Below are 26,538 nucleotides of genomic sequence, written 5' to 3'. Positions count from 1 at the left end.
ACAAGAAATAGCTATTGGCACCGTTTTTTTTTTTTTTTTGTTATTTACAACATTCATTTGACAGGTTAGATTATGTGGTATTTTTATAGAGCAGGTTGTCACAGATGCGGCGATACCTAATATGTATACAATTTTTTTATTTATTTAAGTTTTACACAATGATTTCAATTTTGAAACAAAAAAAATCATGCTTTACCCTGGGTTCACACCTGAGCGTTTCTGAGACGCGCATTTTACGCGCGTATTTGTCGCGCGTTTTTTGCAATAGTAAACGTGCGTTTGTGTGATTGACTGCAGTGTTGTCCAATGAGTCTATGGCCAAAACGCGCGACAAACTCCCAAAAAAAAGCTCAAGAACTTGTTTATGCGTCGGGCGTTTTACAGCGCGTTCAAACGCGCTGTAAAATGCTCAAGTGTGAACCAGGGCCATAGGGAAGCATTGGTTTTCACGTGTTGAGCGTTTTACAGCGCGTTTGAACGCGCTGTAAAACGCTCAGGTGTGAACTTAGGGTAAGTGTCTCCATAGTCTGAGAGCCATAGTTTTTTCAGTTTTTGGGCGATTATCTTAGGTAGGGTCTCATTTTTTGCGGGATGAGATGACTGTTTGATTACCACTATTTTGGGGTGCATATGACTTTTTGATCGCTTGCTATTAAACTTTTTGTGATGTAAGGGGATAAAAAATGTTTTTTTTAGCACAGTTTTTATTTTTTACAGTGTTCAACCTAAGGGGTTAGGTCATGTGATATTTTTATAGAGCCGGTCGATACAGAGGTGGCGATACCTAATATATATACTTTTTTTTATTTATGTAAGTTTTACACAATAATATCATTTTTGAAACAAAAAAATAATCATGTTTTAGTGTCTCCATATTCTGAGAGCCATAGTTTTTTCAGTTTTTGGGCGATTATCTTAGGTAGGGTCTCATTTTTTGCGGGATGAGATTGCTTGCTATTGCACTTTTTGTAATGTAAGGTGACAAAAAATGGTTTATTTAGCACAGTTTTTATTTTTTATAGAGCCGGTCGATATGGACACGGCGATACCTAATATGTATACTTTTTTTTTTTATGTATGTAAGTTTTACACAATAACAGCTTTTAAAAAAAAATAAAAAATTATGTTATAGTGTCTCCATATTCTGAGCCATATTTTTTTTAATTGTTTTGGCGATTGTCTCAGGTAGGGGCTCATTTTTGGCGGGATGAGGTGATGGTTAAATTGGTACTATGTTGGTGGGCGTACGCCTTTTTGATCGCTTGCTGTTGTACTTTGTGTGATGTAAGGTGACAAAAAAATGGTTTATTTAGCACAGTTTTTATATTTTCTATTTTTTACAGTGTTCATCTGAGGGGTTAGGTCATGTGATATGTTTATAGAGCTAGTCGATACGGACGCGACGATACCGAATATGTCTATATGTCTTTTCCCCATTTTTTACCATTAGTTTTACTTTATTTTTGTAAAAGGACGCTTTTTTTTTTTTTACTTGAAACCTTTAATTTTTTGGGTAAAACTTTTATTAACTTTTTTTTTTTTTTCACTTTATTATTTGTCCCATTCTGGGACTTCAACATTACAGGGTCTGATCCCTGTTTCAATGCAGCACGATACATCTGTATTGTGCTGTATTGAACTGTTAGTGTCTTACACTGGCTGAGCCTCTTAGGCCTCCGTACATGCCAGGCTTGGGAATGCCATGGCAACCATCGAGTCACCGCCACAGCAGCACGGGGACCGATGGATGAGTTGAGGGAGTGCAAAGCGCTGACCGCGGCATATTAGGGGTTAATCCACCGACATCGGCATCATCACCAATGCTGGTGGATGCAGCAGGGATCCGGCTGTCAGTAACAGCCGGATCTCTGCGGCTGATCGCGGGACCGCACGTGGGAGAAGAGAAGGATCGCAGGACGAGAATGCTCGTCCTCTAGCGCTAAGTGTCGTCGATTTAGGACAAGCATTCTCGTCCTGGGTCGTTAAGGTGTTAACAATAGTGTATGGCCAACTTAAAAGAACAGCAGCATAAAATAAATAGCGTTTGCTTCTAGCATAGTTGATAAAGCTATGATGCCACATCCACATTTCTTAGTTTCAGACAGAGCAATGTTATTGTTACCTAATACACACTTCCAAAAATCTAATTTCACTGTACACATGTCCAGAATGCTACGTGTTCATGACATGCTGAGAGCTGTAGTTATATGCCAGCTATACAAAGTTATAACTTTTTTGTTTTTTCATCAATGTACTTGTATGAGGTCATATTTTTTGCAGGACAAGTTTTTAATGCACCATTTTGGGTACATGTAATGATAGATTAAAGCCAGTTGTTTAGCTAAAACTCCCTTTGTTTACGTCAGTAAAAAAGTCCTATTAGTGGCCACTAAGGGGTTAAACATAATTTTAAGGAGTAAAAAGTATAGTCTAGAAAAGATGCATTAAGGGTGCATCTGTCTCTGTATACAGGCTGTGCTGTACATTATATATTGTAGCTGTCACGTTTCCTCAGACCTGGAGACTCACTGTAGGAACCAGTATACTGGGGCAGATTTATCAATGTATTTATGCTAATTTCTGGCATAAATACAAGAAAAAGTATGGTATTTGGGTTGAATGCCATATTTGCAAAGCCTCTGCTATACTTTTTCCCTATACGTATTGATGTGCCAGGATTATTAGGGTATTGGGCTGGCTGGGTACTGTGTCATTGTTTGTTGTTGTTGTTTTGTTTTTTATATTGTAGACTGTGAAAATTACATAGAAGAAATGAACATCTTCTGAAATTTCTGCTTAGGAACTTGAGGAGATAAAAATGTGGCAGTTAATATAGTCAACTACACAGGCAAAATTAATAATAGCATCTAAAGTGTGTCATTGTGACAGAGCACCCAAGTCAGTACATGATTTCTGTAGGGGGTCAAAATTATGAGAAGGCCCCACTGTAGTATAGAGAAATGGGGTTCAAAAGGAAGAAAACCTCAATCGGAAACATCTTCTTCACATGGGAAAATCATTTAATATCAAAAACCTATGTAGGAAAAATGTTAAACTTTAACCACTTTTTTGCATTCTTAGGTTACGATAACTGCAGATGACAACTGTGTCTACCTGTGCTGGTCTCGGGAAAGGCTAACGTATTTCCTGGAAGCTGAACCTTTCTTGTATGAAATATTCAAATATTTAATTGGTAAAGACATCACGAACAAGCTGTACTCTTTAAATGACCCAACATTAAGTGACAAGGTATGGACTATAAGTTTCAGTGTACTGATCTTAAAATTTGAATATTTGTATTAGTTTATACCACAGTCTACTATAGCATACTTATGTTTTTTTCCCCAGAAAATACATTTGTCAGCTATCATGAAGATAGGTTATCAACTTATGATTGATGGGGATTCTATAAAGTCTATGGGACTGATAAATAATCTTTATTTATATAGCGCCAACATATTCTGCAGCGAGAGTGCAAAGAAATCCAGTTTTCCCAATCCTTCTCTCCCCTGAAATCAGCTGTCAGGGCAGATTTGGGAACTCTCCACACACATTAGATTGTCGGCCAGTCCCACCGAAAGTGACGGTTTCAGCCGACAATACAATAAAGTATATGGGAGCCTAAAGTCTTCTGTTATTTGTCAGGTGCTTTTGGACATTTCTGTTGGCTGATCAACCTCCCAAAAACTGACTGGACATGTAAATTGTCTGCCAGCACCTCTGGTGCTGTTTATCTTTGGATAAAGAAGGGACTATACAACCATGCACGTTTCCCCAGGTGAGAAGGGTGTTTGGTATTCACCATGAACGTGAGATATTTTGTGAATCCCAACAAAATTGGTGACAATGAAAAAATTCTATCTATTAATCAGCCAAGTACAGTATACACAAGACATGATTATTTAAAATGTATTCTTTACTGTTAAAAACAGCTCCAACTTTTACTGTAATTTGATGTTCTATAAATTCTAAGATATGTTTCCATAGCTTGGGATCTTCAAAGTTTTTAGCTCAGTGTATTAACCACTTCAACCCCGCTAGCTGAAACCCCCTTCATGACCAGAGCACTTTTTACACTTCGGCACTACACTACTTTCACCGTTTATCGCTCGGTCATGTAACTTACCACCCAAATGAATTTTACCTCCTTTTCTTCTCACTAATAGAGCTTTCATTTGGTGGTATTTTATTGCTGCTGACATTTTTACTTTTTTTGTTATTAATTAAAATGTAACGATTTTTTTGCAAAAAAATGACATTTTTCACTTTCAGCTGTAAAATTTTGCAAAAAAAAACGACATCCATATATAAATTTTTCGCCAAATTTATTGTTCTACATGTCTTTGATAAAAAAAAAATTTTTGGGCAAAAAAAAAAAATGGTTTGGGTAAAAGTTATAGCGTTTACACACTATGGTACAAAAATGTGAATTTCCGCTTTTTGAAGCAGCTCTGACTTTCTGAGCACCTGTCATGATTCCTGAGGTTCTACAATGCCCAAACAGTAGAAAAACCCCACAAATGACCCCATTTCGGAAAGTAGACACCCTAAGGTATTCGCTGATGGGCATAGTGAGTTCATAGAACTTTTTATTTTTTGTCACAAGTTAGCGGAAAATGATGATGATTTATTTATTTTTTATTTTTTCTTACAAAGTCTCATATTCCACTAACTTGCGACAAAAAATAAAAAATTCTAGGAACTCACCATGCCCCTCACAGAATACCTTGGAGTGTCTTCTTTCCAAAATGGGGTCACTTGTGGGGTAGTTATACTGCCCTGGCAATTTAGGGGCCCAAACGTGTGAGAAGAACTTTGCAATCAAAATGTGTAAAAAATGACCGGTGAAATCCGAAAGGTGCACTTTGGAATATGTGCCCCTTTGCCCACCTTGGCAGCAAAAAAGTGTGACACATCTGGTATCGCCGTACTCAGGAGAAGTTGGGGAATGTGTTTTGGGGTGTCATTTTACATATACCCATGCTGGGTGAAAAAAATATCTTGGTCAAATGCCAACTTTGTATAAAAAATGGGAAAAGTTGTCTTTTGCCAAGATATTTTTTTCACCCAGCATGGGTATATGTAAAATGACACCCCAAAACACATTCCCCAACTTCTCCTGAGTACGGCGATACCAGATGTGTGACACATTTTTGCTGCCAAGGTGGGCAAAGGGGCACATATTCCAAAGTGCACCTTTCGGATTTTGCAGGCCATTTTTTACACATTTTGATTGCAAAGTACTTCTCACACATATGGGCCCCTAAATTGCCAGGGCAGTATAACTACGCCACAAGTGACCCCATTTTGGAAAGAAGACACCCCAAGGTATTCCGTGAGGGGCATGGCGAGTTCCTAGAATTTTTTATTTTTTGTCACAAGTTAGCGGAAAATGATGATTTTTTTTCTTCTCTTTTTTCCTTACAAAGTCTCATATTCCACTAACTTGCGACAAAAAATAAAAAATTCTAGGAACTCGCCATGCCCCTCACGGAATACCTTGGGGTGTCTTCTTTCCAAAATGGGGTCACTTGTGGCGTAGTTATACTGCCCTGGCAATTTAGGGGCCCATATGTGTGAGAAGTACTTTGCAATCAAAATCTGTAAAAAATGACCGGTGAAATCCGAAAGGTGCACTTTGGAATATGTGCCCCTTTGCCCACCTTGGCATCAAAAAAGTGTCACACATCTGGTATCGCCGTACTCAGGAGAAGTCGGGGAATGTGTTTTGGGGTGTCATTTTACATATACCCATGCTGGGTGAAAAAAATATCTTGGCAAAAGACAACTTTTCCCATTTTTTATACAAAGTTGGCATTTGACCAAGATATTTTTTTCACCCAGCATGGGTATATGTAAAATGACACCCCAAAACACATTCCCCGACTTCTCCTGAGTACGGCGATACCAGATGTGTGACACTTTTTTGATGCCAAGGTGGGCAAAGGGGCACATATTCCAAAGTGCACCTTTCGGATTTCACCGGTCATTTTTTACAGATTTTGATTGCAAAGTACTTCTCACACATATGGGCCCCTAAATTGCCAGGGCAGTATAACTACCCCACAAGTGACCCCATTTTGGAAAGAAGACACCCCAAGGTATGTCGTGAGGGGCACAGCGAGTTCCTAGAATTTTATTTTTTTTGTCACAAGTTAGCGGAAAATTATGTTTTTTTTTCTTTCTCTTTTTTCCTTACAAAGTCTCATATTCCACTAACTTGCGACAAAAATTAAAAAATTCTAGGAACTCGCCATGCCCCTCACGGAATACCTTGGGGTGTCTTCTTTCCAAAATGGAGTCACTTGTGGGGTAGTTATACTGCCCTGGCAATTTAGGGGCCCAAATGTGTGAGAAGTACTTTGCAATCAAAATGTGTAAAAAATGGCCTGCGAAATCCGAAAGGTGCACTTTGGAATATGTGCCCCTTTGCCCACCTTGGCATCAAAAAAGTGTCACACATCTGGTATCGCCGTACTCAGGAGAAGTTGGGGAATGTGTTTTGGGGTGTCATTTTACATATACCCATGCTGGGTGAGAGAAATATCCTGGCAAAAGACAACTTTTCCAATTTTTTTTATACAAAGTTGGCATTTGATCAAGATATTTATCTCACCCAGCATGGGTATATGTAAAATGACACCCCAAAACACATTCCCCAGCTTCTCCTGAGTACGGCGATACCAGATGTGTGACACTTTTGCGCATCTAGGCTGCAAAAGTGCCCAAATTCCTTTTAGGAGGGCATTTTTAGACATTTGGATCCCAGACTTCTTCTCACGCTTTAGGGCCCCTAAAAAGCCAGGGCAGTATAAATACCCCACATGTGACCCCACTTTGGAAAGAAGACACCCCAAGGTATCCAATGAGGGGCCTGGCAAGTTCATAGAATTTTTTTTTTTTTCGCATAAGTTAGCGGAAATTGATTTTTATTTTATTTTTTCTCACAAAGTGTCACTTTCCGCTAACTTAGGACAAAAATTTAAATCTTTCATGGACTCAATATGCCCCTCAGCAAATACCTTGGGGTGTCTTCTTTCCAAAATGGGGTCATTTGTGGGGTGTTTGTACTGCCCTGGCATTTGAGGGTCTCCGCAATCATTACATGTATGGCCAGCATTAGGAGTTTCTGCTATTCTCCTTATATTGAGCATACAGGTAATGAGATTTTTTTTTTCCGTTCAGCCTCTGGGCTGAAAGAAAAAAATGAACGGCACAGATTTCTTCATTCGCATTGATCAATGTGGATGAAAAAATCTCTGCCCAAAAAAAAAAAATGGAGGGGAAAGGCGTCTGCCAGGACATAGGAGCTCCGCCCTACATCCATACCCACTTAGCTCGTATGCCCTGGCAAACCAGATTTCTCCATTCACATCAATCGATGTGGATGAATAAATCATTGCCGGGATTTTTATATTTTTTTTATATATATATATACAAAGTGTTTGCCAAAGCATAGGAACGCCGCCTCCTCCTCAGCTCGTATGCATCGGCAAACGTATCTGTTACTGCAGAGTAGAAATCTCGTCTTGCAGCGCCGCATACACTGACTTGCGTGTAATCTGACAGCAGCGCAATGCTTCTGTCAGAATGCACATCAGTGCTGCAGCTAATCGATCGGTTGGTCCACCTGGAAGGTAAAAAGACAAAAAAAAAAAAAAAAAGAAAAAACCAGGCCGCAACGCAATAATTTTATTAACTTTGCAACAGAACATATAAACTTTAACTTTTTTAACTGAACATTAACTTTTTTGCTTACTGGTGTTTTTTTGTTTTTTTACCTTTATAGAACAAACCTCTCCTTCCCCATGGGTCAATGTGCAAAGCGCAAATCGCCCAAAGATGTGGCGAAGTGCGTTATGCACTTTGTCCCAGGTGAAAGGAGACGTTTGCAGCAGCTGTATGAGTGAATGGGCCCTAATAGCCCTGTGTGCCTGTCCTGGTGAGATGATCCCTATGCTAATAGTGTACCTGTGAGTGGTACTTCCGGAAACACTCTCCAAAGCATAGGGCAGGGTGGTCAGGACAGTCAGGACAGAAATAGCGGGTGTCACGCCTTATTCCACTCCTGCTACAGACACGACATCTTTTTCGGGGTGACGGTTGGGTTGAGGTACCAGGAACGACATTGGGGAAATGTTGCTCGTGTAGACGGCTAACTACACTGGTGGATGGGGCCACGGAACCTCCTGGGTACAGGAGGTTCTCGATGATCTCTTCCTGAAATTTGAGGAAGGATCCAGTTCTCCCAGCCTTACTGTAGAGAACAAAACTATTGTACAGAGCCAATTGAATTAAATATACAGACACCTTCTTATACCAGCGTCTGGTTCTGCGGGAAACTAAATACGGAGACAACATCTGGTCATTGAAGTCCACCCCTCCCATGTGGAGGTTATAGTCGTGGACTGAGAGGGGCTTTTCAATGACACGGGTTGCTCGCTCAATTTGTATTGTCGTGTCTGCGTGAATGGAGGAGAGCATGTAAACGTCACGCTTGTCTCTCCATTTCACCGCGAGCAGTTCTTCGTTACACAGTGCGGCCCTCTGCCCCCTTGCAAGACGGGTGCTAACGAGCCGTTGGGGGAAGCCCGCGCGACTAGTTCGCGCGGTACCACAGGCGCCAATCCGTTCTAGAAACAAATGCCTAAAGAGGGCCACACTTGTGTAAAAATTGTCCACATAAAGATGGTACCCCTTGCCGAATAAGGGTGACACCAAGTCCCAAACTGTCTTCCCACTGCTCCCCAGGTAGTCAGGGCAACCGACCGGCTCCAGGGTCTGATCTTTTCCCTCATAGACACGAAATTTGTGGGTATAGCCTGTGGCCCTTTCACAGAGCTTATACAATTTGACCCCATACCGGGCGCGCTTGCTTGGGATGTATTGTTTGAAGCCAAGGCGCCCGGTAAAATGTATCAGGGACTCGTCTATGCAGATGTTTTGCTCTGGGGTATAAATATCTGCAAATTTCAGGTTGAAATGGTCTATGAGGGGCCGAATTTTGTGGAGCCGGTCAAAAGCAGGGTGGCCTCTGGGACGGGAGGTGCTGTTATCACTAAAGTGCAGGAAACGCAGGATGACCTCAAATCGTGTCCTGGACATAGCAGCAGAGAACATGGGCATGTGATGAATCGGGTTCGTGGACCAATATGACCGCAATTCATGCTTTTTTGTCAGGCCCATGTTTAGGAGGAGGCCCAGAAAAGTTTTAATTTCGGAAACTTGGACTGGTTTCCACCGGAAAGGCTGGGCATAATAGCTTCCCGGATTAGCGGTTATAAATTGTGTGGCATACCGATTTGTTTCGGCCACAACTAAGTCTAAGAGCTGTCAAGAACAGCTCAAAAAATCCCAGGGCCGAACCGATCTGAGCTGTCTCAACCCGAACTCCAGACTGGGCGGTGAAAGGGAAAACTACAGGTGCGGCTGAAGTTGGGGACTGCCAATCAGGGTTTGCCAGCACCTCTGGGATTCTAGGGGCTCTACGGGCACGTCTTTGCGGTGGCTGCGACGGGGTCACTACTGCACGTGCCACCGTACCAGCTTCAACTGCCCTTCTGGTGCTCGCTACTTCACCAGGTTGTACGGCAGTGCTGGTACTAGGTCCAGGAAGGGCTGGGCTGCTGGTGTATGCCTCACCACGTAATCCGACAGCACCAGCCCAACTCTGCTGCTCTTGAAGCGGATCCTGCGCAACCTGCGGTCTAGCGACACAGGGCCGGGTACGCCTGGTGCTATCAGGGACCTCAGCCTCCTCGTCCGAACTTTGGGTCAGAGAGCCACTGCTTTCTACAGGTTCGTATTCTGACCCGCTGGATTCATCAGATGAGGGTTCCCACTCCTCATCCGACTGGGTCAGAAGCCTGTAGGCCTCTTCAGAGGAATACCCCCTGTTAGACATGTGGGCAACTAAATTTAGGGGTATTCCCTGAGACTACCCAAGAAAAAAAAGCAAGCCTGTCTTACAAAGGGGAGGCTAGCGAAGTACCGGAGGCCGCTGCGGTTGATAAAAAATATCAAAACTGTTTTTTTTATCGCCGCAGTGCGTGTAAAGTGAATGTGCAGCGATCAAAAAAAAATTATTTTTTTGTCACTGCGGTGGGGCGGGCGTGGGTGAACGCACGTGTGGGCGACCGATCAGGCCTGATGGGGCAAACACTGCGTTTTGGGTGGAGGGAGAACTAAAGTGACACTAGTACAATTATAGATCTGACCGTGATCAGTTTTGATCACTTCCAGATACTATAAAAGTACAAATGCTGATTAGCGATACACTAATCAGCGAATAACGGACTGCGGTGCGGTGGGCTGGGCGCTAACTGATCGCTAAACTACCTAACCAAGGGGCCTAAACTATACTGAAACCTAACGGTCAATACCAGTGAAAAAAAAAAGTGACAATTTGCACTGATCACTTTTTTCTTTTCACTTGTGATTGACAGGGGCGATCAAAGGGGTGATCAAAGGGTTAATTGGGGTTCAGGGGGGTGATCAGGGGCTAAAGTGTAGTGTTTGGTGTACTCACTGTGAAGCCTGCTCCTCTGCTGGATCCAACCGACGAAAAGAACCAGCAGAGAAGCAGGCAGCCATATATCAGATCATATTTACAAATATGATCTGTTATCTGGCTTCTGATTGGATTTTTTAAAAATCAGCAACCTGCCAGCCAATGATCACGGCTGGCAGGTTGCTGACGAAATACTCCTGAACGAAATGCCGGCGCGAACTGCGCATGCGCGGGCGCATATTCGCGTCATCTCGCGTCTCGCGAGATGACGCGTATATGCGTGACTCTGCGCAGCGCTGCCACCTCCGGACCGCACATCTGCGTTAGGCGGTCCGGAGGTGGTTAAACAGTAATGTACCAAAAATAGCAGTACATCTAAAAAAACAATTCAAGCATAAAATCATTGTAATAACTGTTATTTCCATAAATGCATATACACTGGAAATACTACATTTTCAATTCCACATCAAAACTGTAACAAAATTTACCCAGTTTGTGTTAACCCTTAATAGAAAGTAAAGAAAAATTATTATTAGGCTATTAAAAAATAGCAATGGCAAATTTAATGTTTGAGATTTCACTTTACTTTGAATTACTGAACTAATATTAAAGGGGTTATCCCATCTCAGACAATGTGGGCATATCGCTAGGATATGCCCCCATTGTCTGATAGGTGCGGGTCCTGCCTCTGGGACCCGCACCTACAAGGAGAACGGAGCGGAGAAACTTGAGGAGGGCACACTGAGCATGCGCAGCCGCCCTTCATTCATTTCTATGGAGCTGCTGAAAATAGCCGAGCACTGGCTCGACTATTTCCGTCGGCACCATAGAAATCAATGGGAGCGTTGGCCGCGCATGTGCTATGCACTACCATTCACTTTAATGGGAGAGGCGGGGAGCTGCGCCTGGTGGTGGACGGACCCTAGGAAACTCGGGGTCCTCCAGCTACAACTCTCCCCGGCTCCGTTCTCCTTGTAGGTGCAGGTCCCAGAGGTGGGACCCACACATATCAGACATTGGGGGCATATCCTAGCGATATGCCCCCATTGTCTAAGATGGGATAACCCCTTTAAGTATTCCGATTTAGTATTCATTGTTTCTGAGAACTGCTTGACATCTGTGTTGCCTGGAGTCAAGTTCTGGCACTTTTTATCAGCTATTCCACTCCAGAACAATTGGACTACATTCAACAGTGCTTCTGCATTTTTTGAGTTTTGCCTCATAAACCGCATTTTTAAGTCACCCCACAAGTTCTCTATTGGATTGAGGTCAGGGGATTAGGCTGATCACTCTATTACCTCAACCCTGGTTATCGGTAACCAAGATATTGTTCTCTTGTGTGTTTTGGTCCATTGTCATGTTGAAACACCAAAGTTATTTCTTCAGCATAGGCAACATGATCTCCTCAAGTGTTTTGATATTTTCAAATTGATCCATGAGATTCCTAGTATGTGATAAATAGGCCCAACACCATGGTATGAGAAACATTCCCTACTATATGTGCTTCATAATGCCCCAGTGTGGACCCCCCAGGATAGATTTCATAAAATTAACTCTATCTTTAGGGAACTCATTTGGAGAGGGGGTAGCCCTAGAATCAAGCTGGAAACGCTGCAATATCCTAAGTCGAGCGGGGGTTTGGCAGTGCCGAATCCTTGGCTATACTATCTGGCAGCACAGAGTCAGCACTTTAGTGGGTGGAAATCCCCTAAGGTGGGCAATGTAACTGGGAAGATCCTGCAGTATAAGCTGGGTAGGGATGACCTACTGTGGATCTTGGAGGGGGCAGGCCTTCTGTTTCTAGAAGCTGAGTTGCCTATGCTCAAACTAATGAGGAATGTGTGGTCCAAAATCAAAAAGGTGAGGGGAATAGTGGGGATCTGCAGTCCTGGAGGGACAGGGGAATCCTGAGGGTAGGAGATTTAGTTGATGATGGAGTTTTTAAAGCCTTTGTGGACATGCGGAAGGAATTTACGTTGGCTAGGACGCAATTCTACGAATACTTGCAGAACCGGCATGCATATGATGCTATGAAAAGGAGAGGAGAGAGGGAATCGGTGGGCCAGGTAGTTAAACTAGATGCTGCTCAGAAACACATTCTTGAGGGCAGTGATAGTCAGGCAATAATTTCTATATTGTATGCTATGCTATTGGATAAGTTTCTGGACCTTCATCCGCTGTCGAGAATGAAAAGGTGGGAGTCGGACTTAGGGGCCATCACAGATGATATGTGGAACGATATATTGGAGGCGGTTCCGTTGGTTTCTCTCAGTGAACAAGGGAAATTATCCCAACTGTTTATTATACATAGGAAGTACAAGACGCCTGTCTTTTTACACTGCATTGGTGTAAGGTCTGATGCCTTTTGTCCTAGATGTAGAGAGGAACCGGCGGATCTGCTCCATATGTTATGGAATTGCAGTACCTTAGGGAAATACTGGATGGATATATTAGAGTTGATTCAGCTTTCCATGGAAGTCAGGGTGAAAAAGATCCTAAAACTTGCATTTTGGGATATTTATCTGATTTAATGACAGATGAATACAGGAAAATAGCATTGGGAAGGTTACTGTATGTGGCCAGGAAGCGTATTGCCTTACATTGGATGCAGTTGATCCCTCCATCCAGGGAAGAATTTATAGTGAGAGTACGTGATGTGCTGATATGTGAAAAAACTGTTTTTCTCAAAAGAGGCTGTCCCCAGAAATTTGATAAATTGTGGAGTCATTGGCTTCGGTCTCAACGCCTTACTTTATAATTGACTTAAAAGATGGCTGTCACTTCAGAGGAGGGTGGGAGGTCGGGAGGGTTATTAAGGTTTGTTGCTTTTTCCTGTATAACTAAAAGTGGTACTTCTTGTAACAAACATACCAAATGGGCCAAGAGTTGTCTATATGTACAAAAAATTACATATTGGTTGTAAAGCCTTTTTGTCATATTTCTGCAAGAAAAACAATCTGATTTAAAAAAAAAAAGAAACATTCCCATATCATGATTTTTGCACCAAAATGCTTTACTGTTTTTACATTGTACTGTGGCTTTAATTCAGTGGTCGGACGTTGTCTGACATACTGTCTGCAGCCACTAGACCAGGCACCCTCAAACTGCGGCCCTCCAGCTGTTGCAAAACTACAACTCCCGGCATGCCCGAACAGCCTACAGGTATCAGCCTACAGCAGGGCATTGTGGGAGTTGTAGTTTTACAACAGCTGGAGGGCCGCAGTTTGAGGATCCAGCACTAGACCCAAAAATAACTATTTGGATTTCATCAGTCCAAAAAAAGGTTGCACCATTTCTCTTTGGGCCAGACAATGTGTTTCTCAGCAGATATTAACCTATTCATTACTTGTATTTTTTTTAACAATGGGACTTTGTGGAGAGTTCTTGCTGGTTACTTGGCTTCACTTATTCATCTTCTGATTGTAGCAGTACTCACTGGTAACTTTAGATCTTTTTTAATCTTTATGAAGGTGATCATTGGCTGAGCCTTTGCCTTTTTGGTTATTTTTCAATCCATTTGAATAGTAGTTCATTGTGTCCTTCCGAGTCTTTCAGGTTTTGGTTGCCACTTCAAGGCATTTTAGATCACTTTAGCTGAGCCTATAAACTGCTGCACTTCTCTATATGTTTTCCCCTCTCCAATCAACTTTTTAATCAAAGTATGTTCTTCATCTAAACAATGTCTGGAACAACCCATTTTTTCCAGTATTTCAGAAGGAAATCTGCTATAACCAACAAGTGCAACATTTGCCACCCTCGTGCTTTAAATAGGGGCCAAAATTTACACCTGTGATTCCCATTTACTCCTCACCCATTTACTCCTCACTGCTATTATTTTGAACTAGCTTGTTTTCTTTTTAAGGGGTTGTTGTGTCACTTCAGTAAATGGCATTTATCATGCAAAGTTAATACTATATTGTGATTGTCCATATTGCCTCCGTTGCTGACAATTCATTTTTCCATCACATTATACACTGCTCATTATACCCTGCTCCACTGCGGCGTGAATACGAGATGGCCTGGACAGTAGCTGCTGCGCATGCATGAGTATGTGCTCTCCCACTGTCTCTGGCGCAGAAAGGCTGGCGCTTTTTCCTTTAGTGTGCAAGCACACCCACCGCAACTGGAAAGTCGCAGTGTATAAAGTGATGAAAAAAATTAATCAAGCCAGCACAGGAAGCGGTCTCTGTTTTCACGTAGTGCACTACTCTTTAGGTCGATGGGGGGGGTCTGACCAGACGCGTTTCGGGGTTGGAGTACCCCTTCTTCAGTGGTCAGATTTTCCATTTTAACCACTTCAGCCCCCCTAGCTTAAACACCCTTAATGACCAGGCCACTTTTTACACTTTTGCACTACACTACTTTCACCGTTTATTGCTCGGTCATGCAACTTACCACCCAAATGAATTTTACCTCCTTTTCTTCTCACTAATAGAGCTTTCATTTGGTGGTATTTCATTGCTGCTGACATTTTTACTTTTTTTGTTATTAATCGAAATTTAACGATTTTTTTGCAAAAAAAAAAGACATTTTTCACTTTCAGCTGTAAAATTTTGCAAAACAAACGACATCCATATATAAATTTTTCGCTAAATTTATTGTTCTACATGTCTTTGATAAAAAAAATGTTTGGGCAAAAAAAATATGGTTTGGGTAAAAGTTATAGCGTTTACAAACTATGGTACAAAAATTTGAATTTCCGCTTTTTGAAGCAGCTCTGACTTTCTGAGCACCTGTCATGTTTCCTGAGGTTCTACAATGCCCAAACAGTACAAACACCCCACAAATGACCCCATTTCGGAAAGTAGACACCCTAAGGTATTCGCTGATGGGCATAGTGAGTTCATCGAACTTTTTATTTTTTGTCACAAGTTAGCGGAAAATGATGATTATTTTTTTTTTTTTCTAACAAAGTCTCATATTCCACTAACTTGCGACAAAAAATAAAAAATTCTAGGAACTCGCCATGCCCCTCACGGAATACCTTGGGGTGTCTTCTTTCCAAAATAGGGTCATATGTGTGAGAAGTAGTTTGCAATCAAAATCTGTAAAAAATGGCCTGCGAAATCCGAAAGGTGCACTTTGGAATGTGTGCCCCTTTGCCCACCTTGGCTGCAAAAAAGTGTCACACATCTGGTATCGCCGTACTCAGGAGAAGTTGGGGAATGTGTTTTGGGGTGTCATTTTACATATACCCATGCTGGGTGAGAGAAATATCTTGGCAAAAGACAACTTTTCCCATTTTTTTATACAAAGTTGGCATTTGACCAAGATATTTATCTCACCCAGCATGGGTATATGTAAAATGACACCCCAAAACACATTCCCCAACTTCTCCTGAGTACGGCGATACCACATGTGTGACACTTTTTTGCAGCCTAGATGCGCAAAGGTGCCCAAATTCCTTTTAGGGGGACATTTTTAGACATTTGGATCCCAGACTTCTTCTCACGCTTTCGGTCCCCTAACATGCCAGGGCAGTATAAGTACCCCACATGTGACCCCATTTTGGAAAGAAGACACCCCAAGGTATTCCGTGAGGGGCATGGCGAGTTCCTAGAATTTTTCTTTTTTTTGGCACAAGTTAGCGGAAATAGATTTTTTTTGTATTTTCTCACAAAGTCTCCCTTTCCGCTAACTTGGGACAAAAATTTCAATCTTTCATGGACTCAATATGCCCTTCACGGAATACCTTGGGGTGTCTTCTTTCCGAAATGGGGTCACATGTGGGGTATTTACACTGCCCTGGCATTTTAGGGCCCTATAGCGTGAGAAGAAGTCTGGAATATAAATGTCTAAAAAAATTTACGCATTTGGATTCCGTGAGGGGTATGGTGAGTTCATGTGAGATTTTATTTTTTGACACAAGTTAGTGGAATATAAGACTTAGTAAGAACAAACAAAAACAAACAAAAAATTTCCGCTAACTTGGGCCCAAAAAAATGTCTGAATGGAGCCTTACAGGGGGTGATCAATGACAGGGGGGTGATCAGGGAGTCTATATGGGGTGATAACACCCCTGTCATTGATCACCCCCCTGTAAGGCTCCATTCAGACGTCCGTATGATTTTTTACGGATCCACGGATACATGGATCGGATCCGCAAAACACATGCGGACCTCTGAATGGAGCCTTACAGGGGGGTGATCAATGACAAGGGGTGATCACGCATATAGACTCCCTGATCACTTCCCTGTCATTGATCACCCCCCTGTCATTGATCACCCCCCTGTAAGGCTCCATTCAGACGTCCGTATGATTTTTACGGATCCACTGATACATGGATCGGATCCGCAAAACACATGCGGACCTCTGAATGGAGCCTTACAGGGGGGTGATCAATGACAGAGGGGTGATCACCCATATAGACTCCCTGATCACCCCCCCTGTAAGGCTCCATTCAGACGTCCGTATGATTTTTACAGATCCACTGATACATGGATCGGATCCGCAAAACACATGCGGACCTCTGAATGGAGCCTTACAGGGGGGTGATCAATGACAGAGGGGTGATCACCCATATAGACTCCCTGATCACCTCTGTCATTGATCACCCCCCTGTAAGGCTCCATTCAGACGTCCGCATGTGTTTTGCGGATCCGATCCATGTATCAGTGGATCCGTAAAAATCATACGGACGTCTGAATGGAGCCTTACAGGGGGGTGATCAATGACAGGGGGGTGATCAATGACAGGGAAGTGATCAGGAAGTCTATATGCGTGATCACCCCCTTGTCATTGATCACCCCCCTGTAAGGCTCCATTCAGAGGTCCGCATGTGTTTTGCGGATCCGATCCATGTATCAGTGGATCTGTAAAAATCATACGGACGTCTGAATGGAGCCTTACAGGGGGGTGATCAATGACGGAGGTGATCAGGGAGTCTATATGGGTGATCACCCCTCTGTCATTGATCACCCCCCTGTAAGGCTCCATTCAGAGGTCCGCATGTGTTTTGCGGATCCGATTCATGTATCCGTGGATCCGTAAAAATCATACGGACCTCTGAATGGAGCCTTACAGGGGGGTGATCAATGACAGGGGGGTGATCAATGACAGGGGGGTGATCAGGGAGTCTATATGGGGTGATCAGGGGTGATCAGTGGTTCATAAAGGGTTAATAAGTGACGGGGGGGGGGGTGTAGTGTAGTGTAGTTTTTTGTGGTACTTTACAGAGCTGCCTGTGTCCTCTGGTGGTCGATCCAAACAAAAGGGACCACCAGAGGACCAGGTAGCAGGTATATTAGACGCTGTTATCAAAATAGCGTCTAATATACCTGTTAGGGGTTAAAAAAATCACATCTCCAGCCTGCCAGCGAGCGATCGCCGCTGGCAGGCTGGAGATCCACTCGCTTACCTTCCATTCCTGTGAGCGCGCGCGTTCACAGGAAATCTCGGCTATCGCGAGATGACGCATGGATGCGTCCAGGAGGAGTAGATCAACCACCTTACGGACGCATCCGTGCGTTAGGCGGTCCGGAGGTGGTTAAAACATAGCTATATTAGCGGGACGCCGCTACATATTAGTTTGGTTCGGCAATTATATAGCCACACTGTGTGCGCTATAAACGAAGTACAAAGTTTCCTGCTGGGGACATGAACTGACAGCTATTTTTTACCTAATCCATTGCTGAATTTGTGATGCTGACCTCCTAAAGGACATTTATTCCAACAAACTGTGACTGACTATCTCTGCCATCTTCCTAGAGCTATTTTAGTTCCATTGTGCCGCTGCGCATTCATACTTAATAATTTAAATATCAAAAGTGCATTTTTTATGAACTAGTATATTTGCTGCTACTTAGGACTATTGGTGATTTTATGCATTGCACCGTTGGATTTGTTTAATTATTTTTTATTTCCACTTATTCATTCACTTGGTTATTATTGTTCCATGTACCCTATAGATACCGGTGTTTTATAGTTTTAAGCAATAAATGTATGGCCGAATATCTTGAGGTTGTGCCCAGTCTTCCACGTATTGTTACTATAAATTGAATAGTGTGTGTGATAAGAAAAATATCGAAAAATAAAATTGGGATGTGACAGTGTGCGGGAGCAAAATGGTGAGTTGTGAGAAATCACACTAATATACATACTGGGTAGTTGAATTATGCATGATACCGCACTATCCGCACTGTATATTGCAGTTATGGAATAAAAACATGGTTGACTATACATTTTAATTTCTTTACTGAATACTCACTAAGAATGATAGTAACCATATATAGTTTTTGTAAACAGAGCTGACACACAGTATAAGTAATGGAAAACCTTTTCTACTTTTAGGTGGCAAAGAAAATTGATCGCCAGCCTAGTCTCTGCTCCCAGCTGTCTGTCATGCAAATGAGAAACAGCATGGCCAGCACAAGCGACAGTGAAGATGGTTTGCATAACTTTCTACGAGGAACATCAACGGCTTCTACTCTGAGTAAGTGCCACAGTAGAACAAAAATCTTCATCTGTCTTCATGTTTGTAACAGATGGCAACTGCCCATTGTAAGGGTTATTAAGCAGCTTGATGGACATAGCTAGGTTCTGAATTGGGTGGAAGCAGATAATGCTATGAATGCTGCTTTGTGACCCATGATGAATACATTTAAAGGACATATACAACATATTCTTATAGAGGGATATAGTAGCATTCTGATTGTGCAGCTGTGGCTAAATGAGCTCTTTTGTGACTACATACAGTGTATTCATGGCAGCATGGCATATGGAACATTTTATGGTTTGTATAATTCTTCAATCTTGAATGGCACTAACCTTCTATATGAGACAAATCCAACAGGAAAGTTCTTTTAGAGGGAAAATAGACCTTTTTTCATATCATTGAGACAAACTTGGCCTTACAGTATATATGCTTAACCCCTTAAGGAGCAGGCCATTTTTCACCTTAAGGACCAGGCAATTTTTTGCAAATCTGACGTGTGTCACTTTATGTGGTGATAACTTTAAAACGCTTTTACTTATCCAGGCCATTCTGAGATTGTTTTCTCGTCACATATTGTACTTCATGACAGTGGTAAAATAGAGTCAAATATTTTTTTTTTTATTTATAAAAAATTTAAAAATTTACCAAAAATTTGGAAAACATAGCACATTTCAACATTTCTATTTCTCTACTTTTATAATAGATAGTAATACCTCCAAAAATAGTTATTACTTTACATTCCCCATATGTCTACTTCATGTTTGGATCATTTTGTGAATGCCATTTTATTTTTTCAGAAAATTTCTAAAACCCACTTTTTCAGGACCAGTTCAGGTCTGAAGTCACTTTGTGACGCTTACATAATAGAAACCACCCAAAAATTACCCCATTTTAGAAACTACACCCCTCAAGGTATTCAAAACGGATTTTTACAAACTTTGTTAACCCTTTAGGTGTTCACTAGAATTAATGGAAAATAGAGATAAAATTTCACTTTTTGGGCAGATTTTCCATTTGAATCCATTTTTTCCAGTTACAAACAAGGGTTAACAGCCAAACAAAACTCGATATTTATGGGCCTGATTCTGTAGTTTACAGAAACACCCCATATGTGGTCATAAACTGCTGTACGGGCACACGGCACGGTGCAGAAGGAAAGGAACGCCATACGGTTTTTGGAAGGCAGATTTTGTTGGACTGTTTTTTTTACACCATGTCCCATTTGAAGCCCCCCTGATGCACCCCTAGAGTAGAAACTCCAAAAAAGTAACCCCATTTTGGAAACTACGGTATAAGGCCTCATGCACACGGACGTTTTTTTTCACGGTCCGCAAAACGGGGTTCCGTTGGTCCGTGATCCGTGACCGTTTTTCCGTCCGTGGGTCTTCCTTGATTTTTGGAGGATCCACGGACATGAAAAAAAAGTCATTTTGGTGTCCGCCTGGCCGTGCGGAGCCAAACGGATCCGTCCTGAATTACAATGCAAGTCAATGGGGACGGATCCGTTTGATGTTGACACAATATGGTGCCATTTCAAACGGATCCGTCCCCATTGACTTTCAATGTAAAGTCTGGAGTTCTGTTATACCATCGGATTGGAGTTTTCTCCAATCCGATGGTATATTTTAACTTGTAGCGTCCCCATCACCATGGGAACGCCTCTATGTTAGAATATACTGTCGGATATGAGCTACATCGTGAAACTCATTTCCGACAGTATATTCTAACACAGAGGCGTTCCCATGGTGATGGAGACGCTTCAGGTTAGAATATACAAAAAAACTGTGTACATGACTGCCCCCTGCTGCCTGGCAGGTGCTGCCAGGCAGCAGGGGGCAGACCCCCCCCCCCCTGTTTTTAACTCATTGGTGGCGCGCGCACACTGGCCCCAATGTATTAAAACAATAGAGGGAGGGAGGGGGGGTTGGGGGGGGGGGCGCGCACACTGGCCCCAATGTATTAAAACAATAGAGGGAGGGAGGGAGGGGGGTGCGCACACTGGCCACCAACGAGTTAACAACAGGGGAGGGGGGGGGCCGCACAATGATATTCAAACTGGGGAGGGGGGGGGGGGGGGGTCTGCCCCCTGCTGCCTGGCAGCCCTGATCTCTTACAGGGGGATATGATGGGGTTAATTGTACTATCATATCCCCCTGTAAGAGATCGGGTGCTGCCAGGCAGCAGGGGGCAGTCTTGTACAAAGTTTGCAGTGTATTCTAACTAGAAGCGTCCCCATCACCATGGGAACGCTTCTGTGTTAGAATATACTGTCGGAAATGAGTTTTCACGAAGTGAAAACTTAGATCAGAAAAAGCTTTTATGCAGACGGATCTTCGGATCCGTCTGTATGAAACTAAAACCTACGGCCACGGATCACGGACACGGATGCCAATCTTGTGTGCATCCGTGTTCTTTCACGGACCCATTGACTTGAATGGGCCCGTGAACCGTTGGCCGTGAAAAAAATAGGACAGGTCATATTTTTTTCACGGCCAGGAAACACGGCTCACGGATGCGGCTGCCAAACGGTGCATTTTCCGATTTTTCCACGGACCCATTGAAAGTCAATGGGTCCGTGAAAAAAAACGGAAAACGGCACAACGGCCACGGATGCACACAACGGTCGTGTGCATGAGGCCTAAGGTGGCAGTTTTGTTAGTACTATTTTGGGGTACATATGATTTTTGGTTGCTCTATATTACACTTTTTGTGAGGCAAGGTAACAAGAATAGCTGTTTGGCACCGTTGTTATTTTTTGTTATTTACAACATTCATCTGACAGGTTAGATTATGTGGTATTTTTATAGAGCAGGTTGTCACGGATGCTACAATACCAAATATGACTACTTTTTTGGTTGTTTGTTTTAGTTTTACATAACAAAGCATTTTGGGGATGAATTACGGTTTGATTGGTACTATTTTGTGGTGCGTATGACTTTTGGATCGCTTGCTATTACACTTTTTGTGATGTAAGGTGACAAAAAATGGCGTTTTTATTATTATTATTTTTACAGTGTTCACCTGAGGGGTTAGGTCATGTGATATTTTTATAGAGCAGGTTCTTACGGACGCGGCGATGCCTAATATGTCATTATGAGTTTTACATAATGATTTCATTTTTTTAAACAAAAAAAATCATGTTTTAGGGTCTCCATAGTCTGAGAGCCATAGTTTTTTTTTCAGTTTTTGGGCGATTATCTTAGGTAGGGTATGATTTTTGCGGGATGAGATGACGGTTTGATTGGCACTATTTTGGGGTGCGTATGACTTTTTGATCGCTTTTTGATCACTTTTTGTGATGTAAGAGACTTTCTTTTTACACAGTTTTTATAATAAAAAAAATTATGGTGTTCAACTGAGGGGTTAGGTCTTGTGATATTTTTATATAGCAGGTTCTTACGGACGTAGTGATACCTAATATGTCTATTTTTTTTATTTACTTAAGTTTTACACAATACCAGCATTTTTTTAACAAAAAAAATATGTTTTAGTGTCTCCATATTCTGAGCCATAGTTTTTTTTATTTTTTGGGCGGTTGGCTTAGGTAGGGGCTCCTTTTTTTGCGGGATGAGGTGACTGTTAGATTGGTACTATTTTGGGGGGGCATACGCCTTTTTGATCACTTGGTGTAGCACTTTTAGTGATGTAAGGTGACAAAAATTGCTTTTTTTTGCACCGTTTTTATTTTTATCTTTTTATGGTATTTATCGGACAGGGTGGATCATGTGATATATTTATAAAGCCGGTCATTACGGAAGCGGTGATACCTAATATGTGTAGGTTGTTTTTTTTCCTGTTTTTTTTTATAAAATAAGGGGAAAGGGTGTTTTTTTTTCTTGTTTTTTTTCTTTATTAATTTTATTACTTTATTAAAAACACTTTTTAAAACTTTTTTTTCTTTACTTTATTTCTGATGTTCACTTTTGGGGGTCTGATCCCCCATGCAATGCATTACAATACATTCTGCACGGCATTGGGCTGCCTTCTGAGACATCGAGTCCCCGCCACAGTAGCGCAGTGACTCGATGCGATCACTCAAACACAAACCCCTTCTATGCCGCGGTCAGAGGCATAGAAGGGTTAGTCTGCAGTGATCGCCGAGACGGGGGGGAGGGGATCACAGAAATTGACCCAGGGTGCCTGCTGATTAATTTCAGCAGGCACCCAGTTCCGATCACCGCCGCGCAGCGGTGATCGGAAATACACAGGGTGTACAGGTACACCCTGTGTCCTTAAGTACCGGGACATTAGGGCGTACCTGTACGCCCGATGTCCTCAAGAGGTTAACCCTTTAAAGGTAATCCAACTATGATGAGCTTTGACACATTTAATTCAAAATTCTGACAGTACCAAAATCTAAATATGGCTACAAACTGGAGCTTGAAGGTTCTGAGCATCAACACTCTACACAAGAGGGTTTCTCTGAAAGTCTAAAAATGAAAATAGAATTAGAGTAATTTGTGCAGTGTCGGACTGGATTGCCTAAGGCCCACTAGTAAAAAAATTGGGGGGGGGGGGGGCCCACAGTAAGGATACATTCAAATATTACCTGCTCACACAGCAGCAAGATGATACCAGATGATTGAATATGGGGGTCCCTGCAGCAGTATTATTTAGATTTAAATGGTCAATCACTGGGGCATACTGTCAAACCCCTAAAGGATCACATTACAAGCTGCCCATAGAGGTCCATAGAGAGGGGAGGATGAGTAAGCTGACATTCATCTCACTTAAGATGGAGAACGTTAGTTACACGGAGGACGTAAAAGAGCTGATAAGTGGAGAAAAAGCCATCTTTCTCTGATTACATGTATTACAAAGTTTCTTATAATTGCCTATACTATTGATTTATGCAAAGATTTGTTAAAAGTTTCTGAAAATTAAGCATAACTTCATATAGTTTATAAACTTCTTACTTCTTTATGAATTATTCAATTTTTATATTGTACTTAGCTACCATATAGTCACATACTTTGGTAAATCTTTAACCATATATTCATATAGTATATAAAGTTCCTACTTCTTTATGAATTATTCAATTTTTATATTGTACTTAGCTACCATATAGTCACATACTTTGATAAATCAAGTAATGTAATCAATTATTTTCTTTTTGTTTACAGGGTTGTTCTTTTAAGTATTGTAATGCCAAGACTAATGTGTGTTAAGTGTTTGCTGACTAAGGAATACTAACCATATGCTTTTACATTAAGGAAATAACCACCAAGAGTTCTATATTTCATATGGAATGGGTCGTGTGACGCATGGTGTTTTCTGTTGATAACTTCATAAATATACGAGAACTACTCACCAGGTACTAATGGGTACATCTTAGAAGAATATTTCTGAGGCTTTTAATCAATGCAGTTACAATACTAGGTCATTGACAGAATAGTACAGATCTAATTCAATCATATTCAAAATACTAAAGTAATTAGTTGTTAAATTAATATGAACAAAAACTGTTATTTTGTGTTTTCAGCATCTTTTATGTATTGTTTAGCAAAATATGATGATGTATGTAACATTATCTTCTAACTTGAAACTTTATTTCTGACTTTTTCACTATTTTCATTGTCTTTTAACAAAGTGTTTTTTATTTCTAACTATTTTTCCACTGTCATTCTCTATTTTATCTTCTAATCCCTAGCTGTCGCAAATGAGCTGTCCACTCACTGGCTGCAAGGAATAGACATGTTTTATTACAATATGCACATTTGAAAATACTTGACTTTTGTATAAGGTTTGCAAAAAGCTAGCACATATAAGGGGTCATTTACTATCAGAAATACACCTGTATTAGGTGTATTTCTGCCGCAGATTGCATTAAAATGCTTATTTGCATCGCAATCTGTGACTTTTGCCCACTCACGGCAGTAAAAAAAAGTGGCTGTGATGGTAAAAGGGATGGGCTGACAGGCCCGTCTCATTCTTCAATTTCTACTGTATGCCTGTTTAGGTGTAGAAATGGTCTACATTTAGACTGGTGCTGGATACTATGAAGTTATGTTCAGGCCGGTACCTCTACAAACTTTAGGCGGATTTACCGGCAGCTATGGGGCTTATTATACTGTATAGGTGGTGGCTAAACACCTACTTGCACCAACCCTCCATTAAAATGCATGTTTAGCTTGGCTGCATGTGCATGTCACTTGACCTTCCCTCCCCAATGGGATCATCTGAACAGTGTTCATGCACGCAGAAAAGGACAATACCATTTTAAATGAACACTGCTTGGGGCTGTGTGGCTGCAAAAGGGAAGTTGCTTCAGAGGGCTATTTCTTAGGCTGTCATTGACCTACAACCACAATTTTGGTCTTGTTTTAACAATGATAATTTAGTATTTTAAACAAGACCAAGATCTTTGAGATCTGTGATCTCAGTCAGCATAGAGGAGAAAAGGCAGTGGGGGAGTGCTGACAGGCTACAGGAGGAGAGAATAAGGGTCCATTCACACATCCGTGTGTGTTTTGCAGATCTGCAAAACACGGACAGCGGCAATGTACGTTCCGCATTTTGCGGACAGCACATTGCCGGCATTAATAGATTATGCCTATTCTTGTCCGCAATTACGGACAAGAATAGGACATGTTCTATTTTTTTCGGGAACAGTATTGCGGACCCGGGAGTGCGGGTCCGCAATTCCGTACCCAGGCAGCACATCATGCTGCCCCATAGAAATGAATGGGTCCGCAATTCCGTTCCGCAAAATGCGGAACGAAATTGCGGATGTGTGAATGGGGCCTAAAAATGTCTTTCCTTGTTTTATCTCCACATAACCCTAGGAGGAGGGTTGCATGGACTCCCGTGCATGCTATCAATCCCCTTTCACCCATCAATCAAAATGTGCAATAGAAAAGTGACATTTTTGGGAGTGTTTTTACAATTTCAATGTTACTATTGGGAAGGGAAGGTGGGGTAAAAGACACCCTATCACTGCATTCTACAGGCAGCATGTTACAAGACAGGAGGAGCTGAGCAGATGGATTTATAGTTTTGTGAGAAAAGATTCAGTAAAACATATAATATATACATTTAAACTCTTCTCTTTCTGAGTTTCAGTTGTACACAAGTGGTGTCATAAAAGGGACAGCTATCCCTGTATACACACACAGAGAATGCTATCAGTCACTTATAACAGCCAAATTGGCCATCTTGAGCTCAGAAAGAGCAGAGACTTAAAACGTTTTTCCGAAAATTAAATACTGGTGATCTATCCTCTGAATATGTCATCATTATCTGATCGGTGCACCTGCCGAAACTGCTGTTTGGGAAGGCACCAGTGCTCCTGTGAGCACCTTGGCCTTCTCCCTGCTCACCATGCTCAGCACTTCCCATTGTATAGTGACTGTGCTTGGTAACGTGCTCAGTCCCATTCACTTCTATGGGGCTGAAGTGCGCCTAGGCTGTGTGACCAATGAATGTGTTGTCACTGGCCTAGGAAAAACTGAGAGAAGGAGGCGGTGTTACTGCAAAGGCTGATGCCTTCTCAAACAGCTGATCGGTGGGGGTCCTGGGTGTTGGACGCCCACCAATCAGCTGATGACTTATCTAGAGGATAGGTCATCAGTATTTATGTCTCGGAAATGTTAAG

General features: G+C 41.9%; 1 protein-coding gene across 3 annotated transcripts in view; it reads left to right on the top strand.

The window, feature by feature from the left end:
* Nucleotides 1–26,538, top strand: part of BVES (blood vessel epicardial substance) — a 121,875-nt gene that overhangs the window by 87,689 nt on the left and 7,648 nt on the right. The window contains exons 6-8 of one of the 3 annotated variants that reach the window (XM_044291612.1): nucleotides 3,082–3,249; nucleotides 18,800–18,941; nucleotides 24,158–24,258. In XM_044291612.1, coding sequence (XP_044147547.1) covers nucleotides 3,082–3,249; nucleotides 18,800–18,941; nucleotides 24,158–24,225 — 378 coding nt within the window. In that variant the 3' untranslated portion in view covers nucleotides 24,226–24,258. Of the gene's footprint in view, nucleotides 1–3,081; nucleotides 3,250–18,799; nucleotides 18,942–24,067; nucleotides 24,259–26,538 lie in introns of those variants that run through there. The other 2 variants (XM_044291613.1, XM_044291611.1) reach the window with 2 other exon arrangements.

Source organism: Bufo gargarizans, chromosome 4 (assembly GCF_014858855.1).
Source record: "Bufo gargarizans isolate SCDJY-AF-19 chromosome 4, ASM1485885v1, whole genome shotgun sequence".
NCBI lineage: Eukaryota > Metazoa > Chordata > Amphibia > Anura > Bufonidae > Bufo > Bufo gargarizans.
The sequence above is the reverse complement of the archived record's forward strand: the minus strand, read 5'-3'. Positions and strand labels throughout refer to the sequence as shown.